The sequence below is a fragment of the Drosophila teissieri genome, chromosome 2R (assembly GCF_016746235.2).
Source record: "Drosophila teissieri strain GT53w chromosome 2R, Prin_Dtei_1.1, whole genome shotgun sequence".
Classification (NCBI taxonomy): Eukaryota; Metazoa; Arthropoda; class Insecta; order Diptera; family Drosophilidae; genus Drosophila; species Drosophila teissieri.
Genome location: NC_053030.1, coordinates 15,775,725 through 15,789,530, shown reverse-complemented (window position 1 = coordinate 15,789,530; position 13,806 = coordinate 15,775,725). Strand labels below are relative to the sequence as shown.

At 38.8% G+C, this 13,806-nt stretch overlaps 4 protein-coding genes across 6 annotated transcripts; 3 read left to right on the top strand and 1 right to left on the bottom strand.

Annotated features, from left to right (window-relative positions):
- Position 1: 1 nt before the first annotated feature.
- Positions 2 to 686, top strand: LOC122613264 (dynein light chain roadblock-type 1). The gene is made up of 2 exons (XM_043787360.1): positions 2 to 220; positions 279 to 686. The coding sequence occupies exons 1-2, from the start codon at positions 197 to 199 to the stop codon at positions 591 to 593; spliced, it is 339 nt and encodes a 112-aa protein (XP_043643295.1). The 5' UTR covers positions 2 to 196; the 3' UTR covers positions 594 to 686.
- Positions 687 to 694: 8 nt separating this feature from the next.
- LOC122613263 (prostasin) lies at positions 695 to 3,006 on the bottom strand. The gene is made up of 6 exons (XM_043787359.1): positions 2,789 to 3,006; positions 2,486 to 2,531; positions 2,180 to 2,325; positions 1,459 to 2,127; positions 1,349 to 1,397; positions 695 to 1,229 (listed from the first exon to the last, which is right to left on the bottom strand). Exons 1-6 carry the CDS (start codon positions 2,997 to 2,999, stop codon positions 740 to 742), a joined length of 1,611 nt encoding a protein of 536 aa, XP_043643294.1. The 5' UTR covers positions 3,000 to 3,006; the 3' UTR covers positions 695 to 739.
- Positions 3,007 to 4,690: 1,684 nt separating this feature from the next.
- Positions 4,691 to 9,580, top strand: LOC122612136 (probable G-protein coupled receptor Mth-like 3). 3 transcript variants are annotated; one of them, XM_043785550.1, is made up of 9 exons: positions 4,691 to 4,804; positions 6,644 to 7,147; positions 7,207 to 7,357; positions 7,413 to 7,589; positions 7,655 to 7,909; positions 7,967 to 8,138; positions 8,201 to 8,395; positions 8,463 to 8,554; positions 8,824 to 9,580. In XM_043785550.1, exons 2-8 carry the CDS (start codon positions 6,647 to 6,649, stop codon positions 8,545 to 8,547), a joined length of 1,536 nt encoding a protein of 511 aa, XP_043641485.1. In that variant the 5' UTR covers positions 4,691 to 4,804; positions 6,644 to 6,646; the 3' UTR covers positions 8,548 to 8,554; positions 8,824 to 9,580. The 3 variants fall into 3 exon arrangements, with proteins under 3 accessions (XP_043641485.1, XP_043641486.1, XP_043641487.1); XM_043785551.1 differs by having other exon boundaries at positions 4,694 to 4,795; XM_043785552.1 differs by lacking the exon at positions 4,691 to 4,804 and having other exon boundaries at positions 7,004 to 7,098.
- Positions 9,581 to 9,984: 404 nt separating this feature from the next.
- Positions 9,985 to 13,614, top strand: LOC122614482 (probable G-protein coupled receptor Mth-like 3). Its single transcript, XM_043789048.1, has 7 exons — positions 9,985 to 10,485; positions 10,545 to 10,695; positions 10,751 to 10,927; positions 10,995 to 11,249; positions 11,304 to 11,469; positions 11,536 to 11,730; positions 13,586 to 13,614. Exons 1-7 carry the CDS (start codon positions 9,985 to 9,987, stop codon positions 13,593 to 13,595), a joined length of 1,455 nt encoding a protein of 484 aa, XP_043644983.1. The 3' UTR covers positions 13,596 to 13,614.
- The last annotated feature ends 192 nt before the right edge of the window (positions 13,615 to 13,806 follow it).

Genomic DNA, 13,806 nt, shown 5'->3' with positions numbered 1-13,806 from the left:
CGAGCAACGGCAATTAAGGATATATATGCGATTTTATAAGTTTATTGTTTACCAACTATAAATAAATAGCAACTACTCAGAACTGTCTAACCTGGCATATTGACCCATATAGCAACGTGCAACTTGGAAACCAAGCAAACAATGAAATCAGGTCAAAAATAGTAGTAGTGTTCTGTAAGATTTCGAAAACGTAAAAATGTTTTTGGATACTCCACAAAAGGTAAAACCTGCAATACCTTATTTTATTATATTTATCCATTGTTTATATCTGTAAAAAGCCAACACGGACCTTGCGATATGTGGAAAAAGCATTCGATCAGGTTAAATCGAAAAAAAATGTACAAGATGTAGTGATCCTCAACGATTCGGGACATCCGGTGATGAGTACGATGGACCGAGACGATGCTGTGCAATTTTCAGGACCTTTTCAGGCAATTCGAGGAAGACTTGAACGTGGGATGAGTAATATAGATCCCACGGACGAACTGCTAATGTTGAGAGTACGCACAAGAACTAATGAGGTGCTCCTAGTGCCGGACTCCAAGATAACAATAGTCGTAGTGCAGAACGCGCGCGATTACTTTGAAAAATGACAAATTATTTAAGAATTCTAAAGATTAGTTCTTATTCGTAGGCTTACTTTATTACTCTTACTGTATTATTCATTGTTCACTTATGCTACACGTGTTACAAGTATAAGGCACCCATTCAAAGATTTTGCGATGGAATTTTAAAACCTTTACAGCAAGGAACGTATCCAATTCGTGTGTCTCATAACATTTGTAAAAACGAGTATGCCTTCAGATGAAAAACTGAAAATGCCGAACAAAAGATAGCCTTTCTGGCCATTAGCATACATCTCTCCTGCCAAAATGTCGTGCTGATTCTCTTCGAGCTCACTTGTGTTGGATGGATCTTCCACACAAAACTGACTTTCATGGATCTTAAATCCCATATACCTCGAGCATAGGTCGTGTTTCATGGGGTTGACGCCGAATTTTACAGCCGACGTTTTATTAAGTATATTAAATGAAGAATATAATTCGGCCTTCAGCTGGTACTGTGCCGTTGTCAAAATGCAGATGGGCTTATAAGGCATGCTACTTATTGATCCAACAATTTTAAGTGCTGCTATGTCATTCTGGTAATCATTCGTAAAATTTGGGTGCTTTGATACCGATTCAATTTGGAAAACTGCACTGCTCGCTGGCTCCTCAAAAACCACGTATCTGAAAAAAATATATATTAATGTTTTGTACAAATATTTCCCATTAATTTGAAAAGGAATGAAAATAAACTAGTTCGAATGTGCAGAAGAACAGCAAGCCTTATATTTAAAACAACTTACAAAGAGGCGGCCACTTCGGGCAAGTCTGTGGCAGCAGTGATGATCAATTCTAGAAAAAGGATTCACATTCCATTAAAATTTAGATCGATTCGATTGTGAAATTCACTTACGATCTGTTATGAACACACCCGGCGAAGTAAAACGAGGCCCATAAATGCTTAGCTGCGCGATCGGTGTCGAAATATTTTGACTGCAGTCATTGTACAACATCGGAGGAAGTGACTGAGGAGTCGATGTCTCAGGAACATTTGGATATATCAACCGATGAATCCTTTGAGGTGGTGGAGGCACAGGAATCGGTGGAGGATGCACAGTATTGGGGAGTTGAGCGAAGTGATTGCTCATGAAAGTCTCTTCTCGGCCATTGTATTTCTGAGGAATGTCATAGGTAGCTATTGTCAACCGGATCCACTCCACATAGCTGGTCACGTCGGTATACACCCCTGGTCCTTTGCATTGTGTTGTCCCTCCGCTTACGATTCCCAACTGCACCTCAACTTCCATGGACGAATTTCCAAAGCTTGTGGACAATGGACCCCCCGAATCGCCCCCACAGGTGTCTCCCTCAGTCCTTCCTGCGCAAATGTGTGTTGAATCGAGAATAGTGGATAGTGCATTTTGACACACCTTTCGTTCGTACCGCACTAGATCGATGGTTTGCAGGATTTCGCTCAATCTGCCGTTCTTATTTCCCCATCCAAAGGCTCTAAACGTATGCAAGTTCTCAACTTGCCTCTTAATACTTGTATCCGCAATAATGCAAATTGGTTGAACTTGAACTGCGAGGAAATACATTGAAATGGCGCTAGGACGGTTAACTTGCATACGTACAGTTGTAGGTGATACTCTTCGACAGTTGAAGCAGCCCTATATCACCTCGGACTGTCCATTTATTGTAGTCAGGATGCACCATGGTATTTTCGACTGTATACATTGCGCTGGGGTTACTAATGTTGCGTGCCCCTAACCGCACGTATCTGTATTTGACAAATTCACATATGTGTATAGTATCTTCAGTTATAAATTAACCGTAAGAACGAATTATGGAAACCATTTGATAGATGATTTGCAAAATTGTGTCTTAAATATCTTTTTAAATTAATACACGCTATTACGATAACTTTGAACTTTACTTACAGTGGAGATTCAGTTAGCAAGCAATGACCAGCGGTTAACACAAAACCTAAAAAAATATGTAGATCATTATATGGTGAAAGCGAGAATACTGTGGTCGATAATCGCGACTACTAGATACCCATTACACAGCTAGGAAACAGAGATGGAGAAATGCAAGCATCAAAGTGAATGCTTTAGCATGCAGCAGTAAACATTTAGTTAACTCTAAATAATTTTCTGTTGAATTTCGAAGCTCATTAAGGCAAAAAGATCGGACATATGTACATACATATGTATGTATGTATATGTATAAAAAACACTAACGTCTATGTATAATTGTGCCACCGCATTGAAAAATTGTTGAATTGAATATGGCTGCCATCCAGGTAGCATATTTCGCGTTTGCATCTTCACCACCGTTAATTTTGAGAATAGGTGCTCTTCCACAAGGATACTCTAAGAACATGGAGTTTCCTTTTTCTGTAAAAAACACAGTTAACAAAGTTAACAAAGTAACCGAGACCAACGACCGCATTTCTCAATAGGCAATGAACGACTAAAAACTTAATATTTCAGAATGTTTCTTATCAGCGCACAATGCGTGAGTATCAAAAGATGCATGAATCGTTGAGAATAATGAATTTTCTCTTTTGTATTCATTAAATTAGATTAAAATATTTAATGTTTAACCCATAACTTTATTTAAAAATATTTATAAAATATTTATAAAATATTTATTTAAATATTTTTTTTGCTATTAGGTTTTGCAAAATCTGAGTATCTAGTAGTCGAGGCGGTTTGTTTCATACCGCTGAGATCATAAGAGAGCGCTATAGTGGAGCTACTCGATCATCAGATAATTCAGCTCACTTGGACTGTAAAATAATAAAATAAAAACAAGAGAGAACGCTATAGTCGAGTTCCCCGACTATCTGATACCCGTTACTCAGCTATTCGAAGTGCGAAGGAGAGTCTTCAGCACATACAGTTTTTGGCGGTTTTGTGGGCGTTAGAGTGGGCGTAGCAAAAAGTTTTTTTGCAAATAGAAATTTACAAGACTAATACAAAAATGAAAAAATATCGAAACATTTTTCAAAAGTGTGGGCGTGGCAGCTTTGGGCGGTTTGTGGTCGTTAGAGAGGGCGTGGCAAAAAGTTTTTTGGCAAATCGTTAGAAATTTACAAGACTAATACAAAAATGTACAAATATCGAAACATTTTTCAAAAGTGTGGACGTGGCAGTTTTGGGCGGTTTGTGGGCGTTAGAGTGGGCGTGGCAACATGAATCGACAAACTTGCGCTGCGTCTATGTCCCTGGAGTCTGTATGCTTAATCTCAACATTCTAGCTTTGGTAGTTCCTGAGATCTCGACGTTCATACGGACAGACGGACAGACGGACGGACAGACGGACATGGCCAGATCGACTCGGCTACTGATCCTGATCAAGAATATATATACTTTATATGGTCGGAAACACTTCCTTCTGCCTGTTACATACTTTTCAACGAATCTAGTATACCCTTTTACTCTACGAGTAACGGGTATAATAAATTGGAAGCATTACAATGTAAAAGATTACAGTTCCTAGAACGCATGTTTAATCTTAACTCTCTTTTTTATATACATATGTATACAGACGCAAATGGGCAGATCGACTCGGATGGTGTTCCTGATCAAGAATATATATGTATATATATACAGGTGGGAAAAGCTTTCCTCTACGTGTTACTTTCCTTTCTACGAATCTGGAACCGTCTCTTAATCCAAGATTAAAATTCCAAAATTTATATTAAGATTTATATATGTATGTACATACATATTTTCGGACTTCAACATTGATAACCGCTTTCAGTAGTACATTGTTGAACGAAGATGCAATTGTTACTAATAAACCTTTAGTGCTGATAACGCTAGAAGAATGATATGATTCATTTTGAGTAAAGTTGGTTGAAAAACCTTAAGTTTACAAGAGACAATATGGGACTAAAAAATCTTTTACTAAAATGAACAGTGTTTACATTTCATTTTTATATTTTATATAATATATTTGTTTCTAACACAATATTGTGTGCAGGTGTCTACAAGGGAACCATTAGAATCACAGTACCCTTTGCGCAAGAGTATACATATATGGCAACATTTCCATTTGAAGAACTCAAATGAACTCATACATACGCAACCTACGAATTTCGAAGGTTGGTTAGTCTCTTTTTCGGCGTGGAACGGATCAGTCGGCAAAGAAACGCCCTTGCGGATCCACACGCTTGTATCTTTTATTTAAGACTTTACGTGTTATCGGTACTTAAATTTGTCGCAGCAAATCAGTTCTTGGTAAAAAAGGTTACTCTTTTTATCCATTTTTTAAACAATAATATTATTATCAAGTCAGAAATATTCCAATAGCCACGTTTTGTGTTTAAGAGAGCGTGAAAGATTGTTCGCTTCTAATACATTTAAGAATACGCACATATGTATGTGGAAATGAAATGTTGGTGTTGTTTTAAAGTCAAATTTCCAGTCGCATCATACATAAAAAAGATACATTTGCACATGGCTGTATCCACCCATTAATTAAACATTAATAAAAAACCAAAATGTATGTAAGTAAGTAACATGTCAGATAGATTTTGGCAGAGAGAAGTGAAACAGGGAGTGTACATACATACATATGTACTTGTATGTCAGATAGATTTTGGAAGAGAGAAGTAAAACAAATAAAACAGACTTGCTTCCGCGAGTCGAAGCAAATATACCCTTTCAGTTAATATATGGGCAATTCTCCACAAAGTACAACCGCCTCCAAAAAATTCAGTCTATAAAAGTGGGGTTTTTTTCACTTATATGTATAAAAAATAAAGTAAATTTAAGTAATATAAGCTTTTTTGACATTTAATTGTAACACATTTTAAAATATTTCGATGCAAAGCCGAAGAAGTGCAAAAGTTCTGGTTAATAAATTTATAGGGTACGTTTTGATTTGATTCTTTTTCTTAAAGAGAGTCACTATGAATCGATATTCCCTATTTTACATCTAGGTACTTTGAATATATTCTTTAACAATATGAATATATACAAAATATGAAAGATAGAAATATCTATTTAGGGTAAATTTCACATCAGCTTATCAGTTTCTATTAATATCGCGTGCGACATCGAAAAAGAACATTTGGGCAATTCTCCAGGAAGTACAACCGCCGCCAAAAAATGCAAGGTCAATAAAAGTGGGGATTTTTCACTTATATGTATAACAAATAAAGTAAATTTAAATAATATAAGCATTTTTGACATTTAATCGTAACACATTTTGAAATATTTCGGTGCAAAGCCGAAGAGGTGATGAATGTTTTACTATTAAATATTCCTATGGCAGCTAAATCATATAGTGATCCGATCAGTCGCGTTTCGGCGTGTTTACTACTTGCAATAGAGAGTGGACTTTAACGAAAGATTTATGCATATATGTATGTAAATGTAGGTGTGATGTATATGCTATGTAGCTTTAAAACTGAGAGATGAACTTGAGTAGAAACGGACTGATAGACGGACATAACAAATTGAGATATGGACCTTCATACGGACAGATGTACGGAAGGTCATGGCCAGATCGACTAGTGGTCCTGATCAAGAACATATGTAAACGCATACTTTTTTATGTTACATACTTTTAAGCGAATCTATGATAAAATTTTACTTTACAAGTAAAGAGTATAAAAAGTTAAAAGGTAGAAAATTAATATTAATATCAATTGTTATCTTAATTAGGCTTCCACTTGACAAAATTTGCACACGTTCCACATATCGACAAAATTTAGTGTGCCGATTTCTAAGAAATCCAAATGAATTTTTACTGTCAAGTTCCAAGAACCGAAGAGCTTAAGTGTATAGCAACACACAAGCAAACACATACTGCGTATTCAATTCGCATAAAAATGCGGAAAGTAGCGGATGTTTATTAACACATACAAACACTAATAGATGCGTGGATTCTTAGCTGCTATCGAATATAAATTTTAACGTCTTTTTATGCACGCTTCCAAATAAAAAACCACACCATTAGCATTATCGAGAAATACGTACATACATATACATGTACTTTTTTTAATTCCATGGCATGTACCATGGCCATATGTCTTTACGAATTTAAAGATAAATTCATTAAAATGATTTTTTCTTTTTCAGAAAATGCGAATAGTTATTGGGTCGTTCACCGCATTTGTTTTGCTGCTGATGCAAAATACAAATGCCGAAATTCCCGGTTGCGACTTCTACGACACCGTGGATATTTCAAAAGCGCAAAGGTTCTCGAACGGATCGTACCTATATGAAGGCTTGCTGATCCCCGCCCATTTGACTGCTGAATATGACTTCAAGCTCCTGCCCGACCACTCAAGGGAGAGGGTGGCGAGCCACGTAAGAGGATGTGCCTGCCGACTAAGACCCTGCATCAGGTTCTGCTGCCCTGACTACCACAAAATGCAAAAGGGCCAGTGCTACGGCGACATGTCAAAGGACGAGTTGGACAGGCACGATCCCTTCGTGAACGTGACGCTCAGCGACGGGTCGGTGGTAAAGAGGCACTTCAAGGAGGACATAATCGTGCAGTCGGATCTGGCCAAGCCGGAATGTTCCAGCATGTACTATCTGAATCACGAAATGCCAGGCAACGGCTTCACTCTGTTTGAGGTAAGCTGCCTGTGTTTCTGTTTCATTGGAAGAGTTTAACCGCTTTTAAATCTCCGTAGAATGGAACTCTTCTGCGTCACTGGGACAACGTGGAGTTGACCAAGCGGGAGTACTGCGTCCAGCATATTTCAATCCAGAATAATAGTATCCGAATTGCGCCCCACTTCTGCCCGCTTTCATCTGAGCCTTCCAAAACATGGAAGACCGTTGGTAAGTTGAAATTCCTTTTTGCCCTGTTTCTTAGTTTAATGTCCTATATCCCCAGCGATTGTGCTATCCCTAATATGCTTACTGCTCACGATCAGCGTGTACCTCTACGTCAAGGAGCTTCGCAACTTAGTCGGCAAGTGTTTCATCTGCTACTTGGCCTCCCTGTTCCTGGGCTACCTCTTCCTGATACTAAACGTGTGGAACTACTCATCCGGATTCTGTGTTACGGCAGGTTTGCTAATGGCGACTGTAAATTTAGGATTACACATTCTGACATTCTGATATCTTCATCGTCAGGGTTCCTGGGCTACTTCTCCGTCATCGCTGCGTTCTTTTGGCTTTCTGTCATCAGTCTTACCCTTTGGAATACATTCAGCGGCAACTCCAGCTGGTTGAACGGTTACTTGCCAGAAAATCGTTTTCTAACTTACAACTTATACGCCTGGGGCATGGCGCTGCTCCTGACCGGAATCACCTTTATAGCTGACCAGGTGGATATGGACGAGCAGTTGAAACCTCGCATGGGCGTCGGCAGAAATTGTTGGATCTATAGTGAGTTACTATTCCTATAATTACAATTGTGATGTAACTCCCTCTTGTTTTCAACAGCTGGGGATATGAGTGTCATGATCTACTTCTATGGTCCGATGCTACTGATAATCGTTTTCAACATAGTAATGTTCATCCTGACGGCAATTCGTATTATACGAGTGAAGAAGGAAGCCCAAAACTTTACTCCACAGCGAACAACAACCCAAAGGCTCAACCTGGACAAACAGACGTAATGATTTTACAATAATCCAAAAGTTTACATAATTAAATTATTTTTCAAATCTTTTAAAGTTACGCCCTATTCCTGCGACTGTTCATCATCATGGGCTTGTCGTGGAGCTTGGAAATAATCTCGTTTTCGTTGAGCAAAAACGCGGCTTGGGCGAAGGCTTTTATTGTGGCTGACTACTTCAATTGGTCGCAGGGTACCGTCATTTTTGTACTCTTTGTTCTAATGCCACGAACTCTGAAACTGCTTAAGGAGCGGTAAGTAATCGGCTCATCCATTAGAGGTCTTAATTATCAGGTTCTATCATTGCCTCTGGCTGAGCAGGATTCAGGGTAGGGGTGATGAAGTCGCCGCCAGTGATGAACAAATCTCACTTCAGAATACGAAAGTTGACCCCAGTGTTTTTTAATATATGGGTAATGTAAAAATACAGTTTATCAGATCATTTGGTGTTGGAAACCCTTAGTTTAGTACCCCTAACAGGCAGCAAAATGATCATTAATTAAAAAGTGTTTGCTTGCTCATTATGGGTCATATAACTTGGGCTACGCATGTTTGCTACTTATCACCTCTAAAGTGTCTTGTTTTCTGCACGGTGTTTGTCTAAGCATTAATTAAATGTTGCATGTGGTTGCCCCATAAGTCATAATCTTTCTTAATAATAATCTATTCTAATCTATCCTAGACGTGCCATGAATACGAGACCAAAGCAACGATTACAGACTACGATTCGTGTAAAGGTACTACGGATGTACGGATGTTATGGACAAGAATACTCAGCATTTATCCACTGGTCTATGGCAAAAGGAAGGAATATCAAAAACATCCTTTTTGGAGCAGCACTTACACTCACTTGTAGTATTAATTTACTTCTAAAGTTAATTAATCAACTAAGCAAACACAAAGCATTAAAAAAACTACAAATAATTATAGTATGAATCATTATGAATAATGACTAACTAACTTATCGGTTGTTAAACAACGATTCACACAATGTTTCTTTATAAATAACGTCTTAATATATAGAGTTTCCAGTGACTTAAATATTTGAAATTTAAGTTTTAATAATAAAAGTAATATCCTGCAATCGGCGTGAATCTATTAACGGAACACTATATTCCTGCCTACAATTTTTTTAAATAAAACAAATAATATCACTCATATTATTTAAACATATTATGTTGCCTAATATATATTTTACAAGATCGAAAACAAAGTCCTATATACTAACATAAACAGTAAGCAAAAACCAGAAATAATGCTATAGTCGAGTTCCACGACTATCGATTACCAGTTACTAAGCTAGCTGAAGTGCGAACGAGAAATCAATATCTGAAATATCGGTGGAAATTGGCAAAATAAAAAAAATTTTAAAAAAATTCAAAAGTCGGCTTCTTTTTATCCTTGTGTATGTTTTTATATTTTAAATTTCTGTGATTTCGGACCGCTAAGTATTAAGAGTACATACGATTTGAAAGTTTGTATAAACTTACTTCCATTTAAATGGATAAATCACTGCCTGCATAAGTTCTAAAAATGTACATTATTATGCTTATTCATATTCTGTGTCAACAAATTTCTGAATGTAGTTATTAATATGCTGATATTATGATAAAATAAAAAATTACTCAGAATGTTATAGCATGAAACCATTTTTTGTTTTCGCTGGTTTTAAGTAAATAGTTCAGTTTTGACTTTCGTGGAGATCACTTTACTGCTTTATTAGAGAAGGCAAAGCTTTCTTCTAAACGTTGACATTAAAGTTAGTTTATCACCGTAGATACTTATAGGATAGCATATTTAATTTAAAATGAGTAGACTATTATTTTAGTTTCCTTTACAGAAAATGCGAGTCACAGATGTATTGTTAATCGCAATTATTTTGCTGGTGATGCAAAATTCAAGTGCCGAAATTCCCGGTTGCGACTTCTACGACACCGTGGATATTTCAAAAGCGCAAAGGTTCTCGAACGGATCGTACCTATATGAAGGCTTGCTGATCCCCGCCCATTTGACTGCTGAATATGACTTCAGGCTCCTGCCCGACGACTCAAGGGAGAGGGTGGCGAGCCACGTAAGAGGATGTGCCTGCCGACTAAGACCCTGCATCAGGTTCTGCTGCCCTGAGTACCACAAGATGCAAAAGGGCCAGTGCTACGGTGACATGTCAAAGGACGAGTTGGACAGGCACGATCCCTTGGTGAATGTGACGCTCAACGACGGGTCGGTGGTGAAGAGGCACTTCAAGGAGGACATAATCGTGCAGTCGGATCTGGCCAAGCCGGAATGTTCCAGCATGTACTATCTGAATCACGAAATGCCAGGCAACGGCTTCACTCTGTTTGAGGTAAGCTGCCTGTGTTTCTGTTTCATTAAAAGAGTTTAACCGCTTTCGAATCCCCTTAGAATGGAACTCTTCTGCGTCACTGGGACAACGTGGAGTTGACCAAGCGGGATTACTGCGTCCAGCATATTTCATTAAAGGTTAATAGTATCCGAATTGCGCCCCACTTTTGCCCGCTTTCATCTGAGCCTTCCAAAACATGGAAGACAGTTGGTAAGCTGAAATCCTTGTTAGCCCTGTTTCTTAGTTTAATGTCCTATATCCACAGCGATAGTGCTATCCCTAATATGCTTACTGCTCACGATCAGCGTGTACCTCTACGTCGAGCAGTTTCGCAACTTAGTCGGCAGGTGTTTCATATGCTACTTGGCCTCCCTGTTCCTGGGCTACCTCTTCCTGATACTAAACGTGTGGAATTACTCATCCGGATTCTGCGTTACGGCAGGTTTGCTAATGGCGACTGTGAATCAAGGATCACTAATTTGACATTCTGATATCATAATCATCATCAGGTTTCCTGGGATACTTCTCCGTCATGGCCGCTTTCTTTTGGCTTTCCGTTATTAGTTTAACCTACTGGGTTAATCTCAGTGCAAACCCTAACCGTTTTAACCGTTTCTTGCCAGATAATGGGTTCCTAACTTACAACTTATACGCCTGGGGCATGGCGCTGCTCCTGACCGGAATCACCTTTATAGCTAACAAAGTGGTTGAGGAGGAGAAGTTGAATCCCCGCGTGGGCGTCGGCAGAAATTGTTGGATCTATAGTGAGTTACTAATCAATCAAATACAATTGCGATGTAACTCCTTGTAATCAACAGCTGGCGATATTAGTATCATGATCTACTTCTATGGTCCGATGCTACTAATAATCATCTTTAACATTGTAATGTTCGTCCTGACAGCGATTCACATACTGATGATAAAGAAGGGTGTGAAATTCTACGCCCAACCAACAAAACAAAAACAAAACTCGGACTCCCAACAGTAATGATTATACATTATTAGATAATAACTATAATGTAAAGGTGCACTTTTTGTAATCTATTATAGGTTTACCTTATTTCTGCGACTTTTCATTATCATGGGGTTGTCGTGGAGCCTGGAAATAATCTCGTTTTCGGTGAACAAAAACGTGGCTTGGGCGAAGGTTTTTATGGTGGCTGATTACATTAACTGGTCCCAGGGTACCATCATATTTGTGCTTTTTATTTGTAAGCCGAGTACTTTAAAACTTATAATACCAAGGTAAGTCATCTATTACAAATATTCATGAAATTCGATCATCTCATACTTGTAAATATCTTTGGTTGTAGGGAACAACGAAAACTCCAAGGGAGTCACTATAACGCGAGATCAAATGCATCTCGACATAATTTAAGTGTAACTGCTTGCGAAGAAACGATTGTGGATCCAAACGGAGCGTAGATTTAATTGGATATAGTAGATTTAGCTTTCATTATATCATTGTTAAGTTAATGTTGTTTGATTCAACTGAAAATGGTTGCTTCCAGTTTTATGCCAATGTAAAGATGTTTATGGTTTTACAAAAAAATGGCATCGTTAGCAAATCGCCGAAACCCTAATAAACGACACCTTCATGTAGGACTTCTGACTTTAAAGCGAACGGTCGTGTTTTCCTTCTGTGCTCCGAATTTATATTTGCTTTTGCCAAGACCATTAATCAATTTTTTAATAATAATTTTACGTTGTATACAAAATTATATAAACTCTGTTCGCTTCGCGAGTGAATTTCTTTAATTTTTTGTCTCTTTTCTTTGTTGTAATCACTCTCTCTTTTGTGCGTTGTCCGTAGTGCTTTTTGGTGTTGTTTATTTATGCACATAACTGTACTGTGCACCCGCTCTCTCGCTCTCCCACTCAAAATTCAAAGTTCTAAGCGTGCTGACTGCGCTCTTGCGGTACTTACAAGTTTGGATTTTGTGTCCTTGTACTTACAGCGGTCTGAATAACAAATGTTATCTCCTTCCAAAACGAATGCCGTTATAAAGCCTGATCAGGCAAAAATGCCTTGTTGGCTTTGTGATAAATTGGTGCACACTAAGTGCACAAGTGATGATTTGGCGAAGATCCCATATCTAAAATACTTCTGTGATGCTTGCCTAGAGGTTGCGAACAAGATGAAAGCGTTCGGAGATAGGACTCGGAGCAATCCGATCCCCACAAATGCGGGTGCGGGGGAGCGGCCTAGCAACAGCAAAGACGGCTGGAATACGAGAGGAGTCAAAGTTATGGACCTTGGACCCCGGCAAAGCGGGGAGACGGAAAGGGGAAATAACGGGATCCCCGCGGCCTATAAAGGGACAGCGCAAGCGCAGCTCGAGGCAGTCAGTTAAACACGCTTAGGTCATACGTGCAAGAGCAGAGTACGGGCGCGCAGATAGGACTTTGGCGTGCGGCCGGACAGTCGGAACAGATTCAGAAGGCGTGGACCTAGTCGTAAAGCAAAAGGAACGCCGTGATTTATCAATCCGAGAGTGAGACGCGCACCAGTCGAGAAGTTACCAGTCAGTCAGAACGCGCAGGACGCAGAAGGATATCAGTCAGCGAGTGTCGAATCGGACACACAAGGACGGTCACTACAAGTGGAGAACCGAGCAACGCAGAGATCCACGGAACAAGCGATCACAAGGACCTGTCGTGGCCGAAAGCACAATTGAGTCATTGGTCGGCGAAGGGAAGAGCGTTGACTTGACCTCATGGACGATAAACGAATGAATCTACACAAGCATCGACATGAATCATACGCATGGACAAAACTTAGTGTGCAAATTTCTAAGAAAACTAAATGTATTTTCACAGTCAAGTTCCAGGAAGTGTATTGCGTAAGTGTACAACAACAAACAAGCACATAAAAAGCATACAGATACTATAAATTTAATTCGCAAAAAAATGCGGAAAATTGCGAATTTGTATTCATACATACAAATGTATGTACAACCAATAATAGCTGCAATAGAATATAAATTTTAACATCTTTCCTGGACGCTCCCAAAAAAAAAAAAGATTAACCATTACAATTGTATGAATGTCTCTTAACGAGTTTGAAGAAAAATTCATCAAATTGTTTTTTCTTTTGCAGAAAATGCTAACAATTACTGGATCCTTCACCGCATTTCTTTTGCTGTTGAGGCAAAACTGAAACTGATCGTACCTATATGAAGGCTTGCTGCTGATCCTCCCCATTTGACTTCTGAATATGACTTCAAGCTCCTGCCCGACGACTCAAGGGAGAGGGTGGCGAGCCATTTAAGAGGATGTGCCTGCCAATCACAGCGTCCATATGCACGGACAGACGGACAC